This window comes from Trichinella spiralis (genome assembly GCF_000181795.1).
Source record: "Trichinella spiralis strain ISS 195 chromosome Unknown Scfld3681, whole genome shotgun sequence".
Lineage (NCBI taxonomy): Eukaryota > Metazoa > Nematoda > Enoplea > Trichinellida > Trichinellidae > Trichinella > Trichinella spiralis.
In genome coordinates this window covers 1-523 of record NW_003530620.1, presented here as the reverse complement: position 1 = coordinate 523, position 523 = coordinate 1, and the positions used below count along the sequence as shown (strand labels likewise).

Here is a 523-nt window from a genome sequence, read left to right as displayed (position 1 = left end):
TGAACAATCCAACGCTTGGCGAATTCTGCTTCGCAATGATAGGAAGAGCCGACATCGAAGGATCAAAAAGCAACGTCGCTATGGACGCTTGGCTGCCACAAGCCAGTTATCCCTGTGGTAACTTTTCTGACACCTCTTGCATGAAATCTACACAATCAAAAGGATCGATAGGCCACGCTTTCGCGGTTTCTATTCGTACTGGAAATCAAAATCAAGTAAGCTTGTGCCCGTTTACTCTAGGCGAGGTTTCTGTCCTCGCTGAGCTTACCTTAGGACACCTGCGTTATCGTTTAACAGATGTACCGCCCCAGTCAAACTCCCCGTCTGACACTGTTTCCGGAGCGAATCACTTCAAGCCTATCGCCGATCATCCATTGTGACCACATCACACACTGGGATAACCCAGTACAACAATGCGCCAAATGAAGACACAAAGCGACGGCTGTAAACAAAGCTTCAATCCAACATGAAAACAATGACCCAACAGCGACATAAAACGCCGCCAAATTGGCCCCAATTTTTT

At 47.2% G+C, this 523-nt stretch overlaps 1 protein-coding gene across 1 annotated transcript; it reads left to right on the top strand.

The window, feature by feature from the left end:
* Positions 1 to 35: 35 nt before the first annotated feature.
* Tsp_14485 (conserved hypothetical protein) lies at positions 36 to 380 on the top strand. Its single transcript, XM_003367782.1, has one exon. The coding sequence runs from the start codon at positions 36 to 38 to the stop codon at positions 378 to 380; it is 345 nt and encodes a 114-aa protein (XP_003367830.1).
* The last annotated feature ends 143 nt before the right edge of the window (positions 381 to 523 follow it).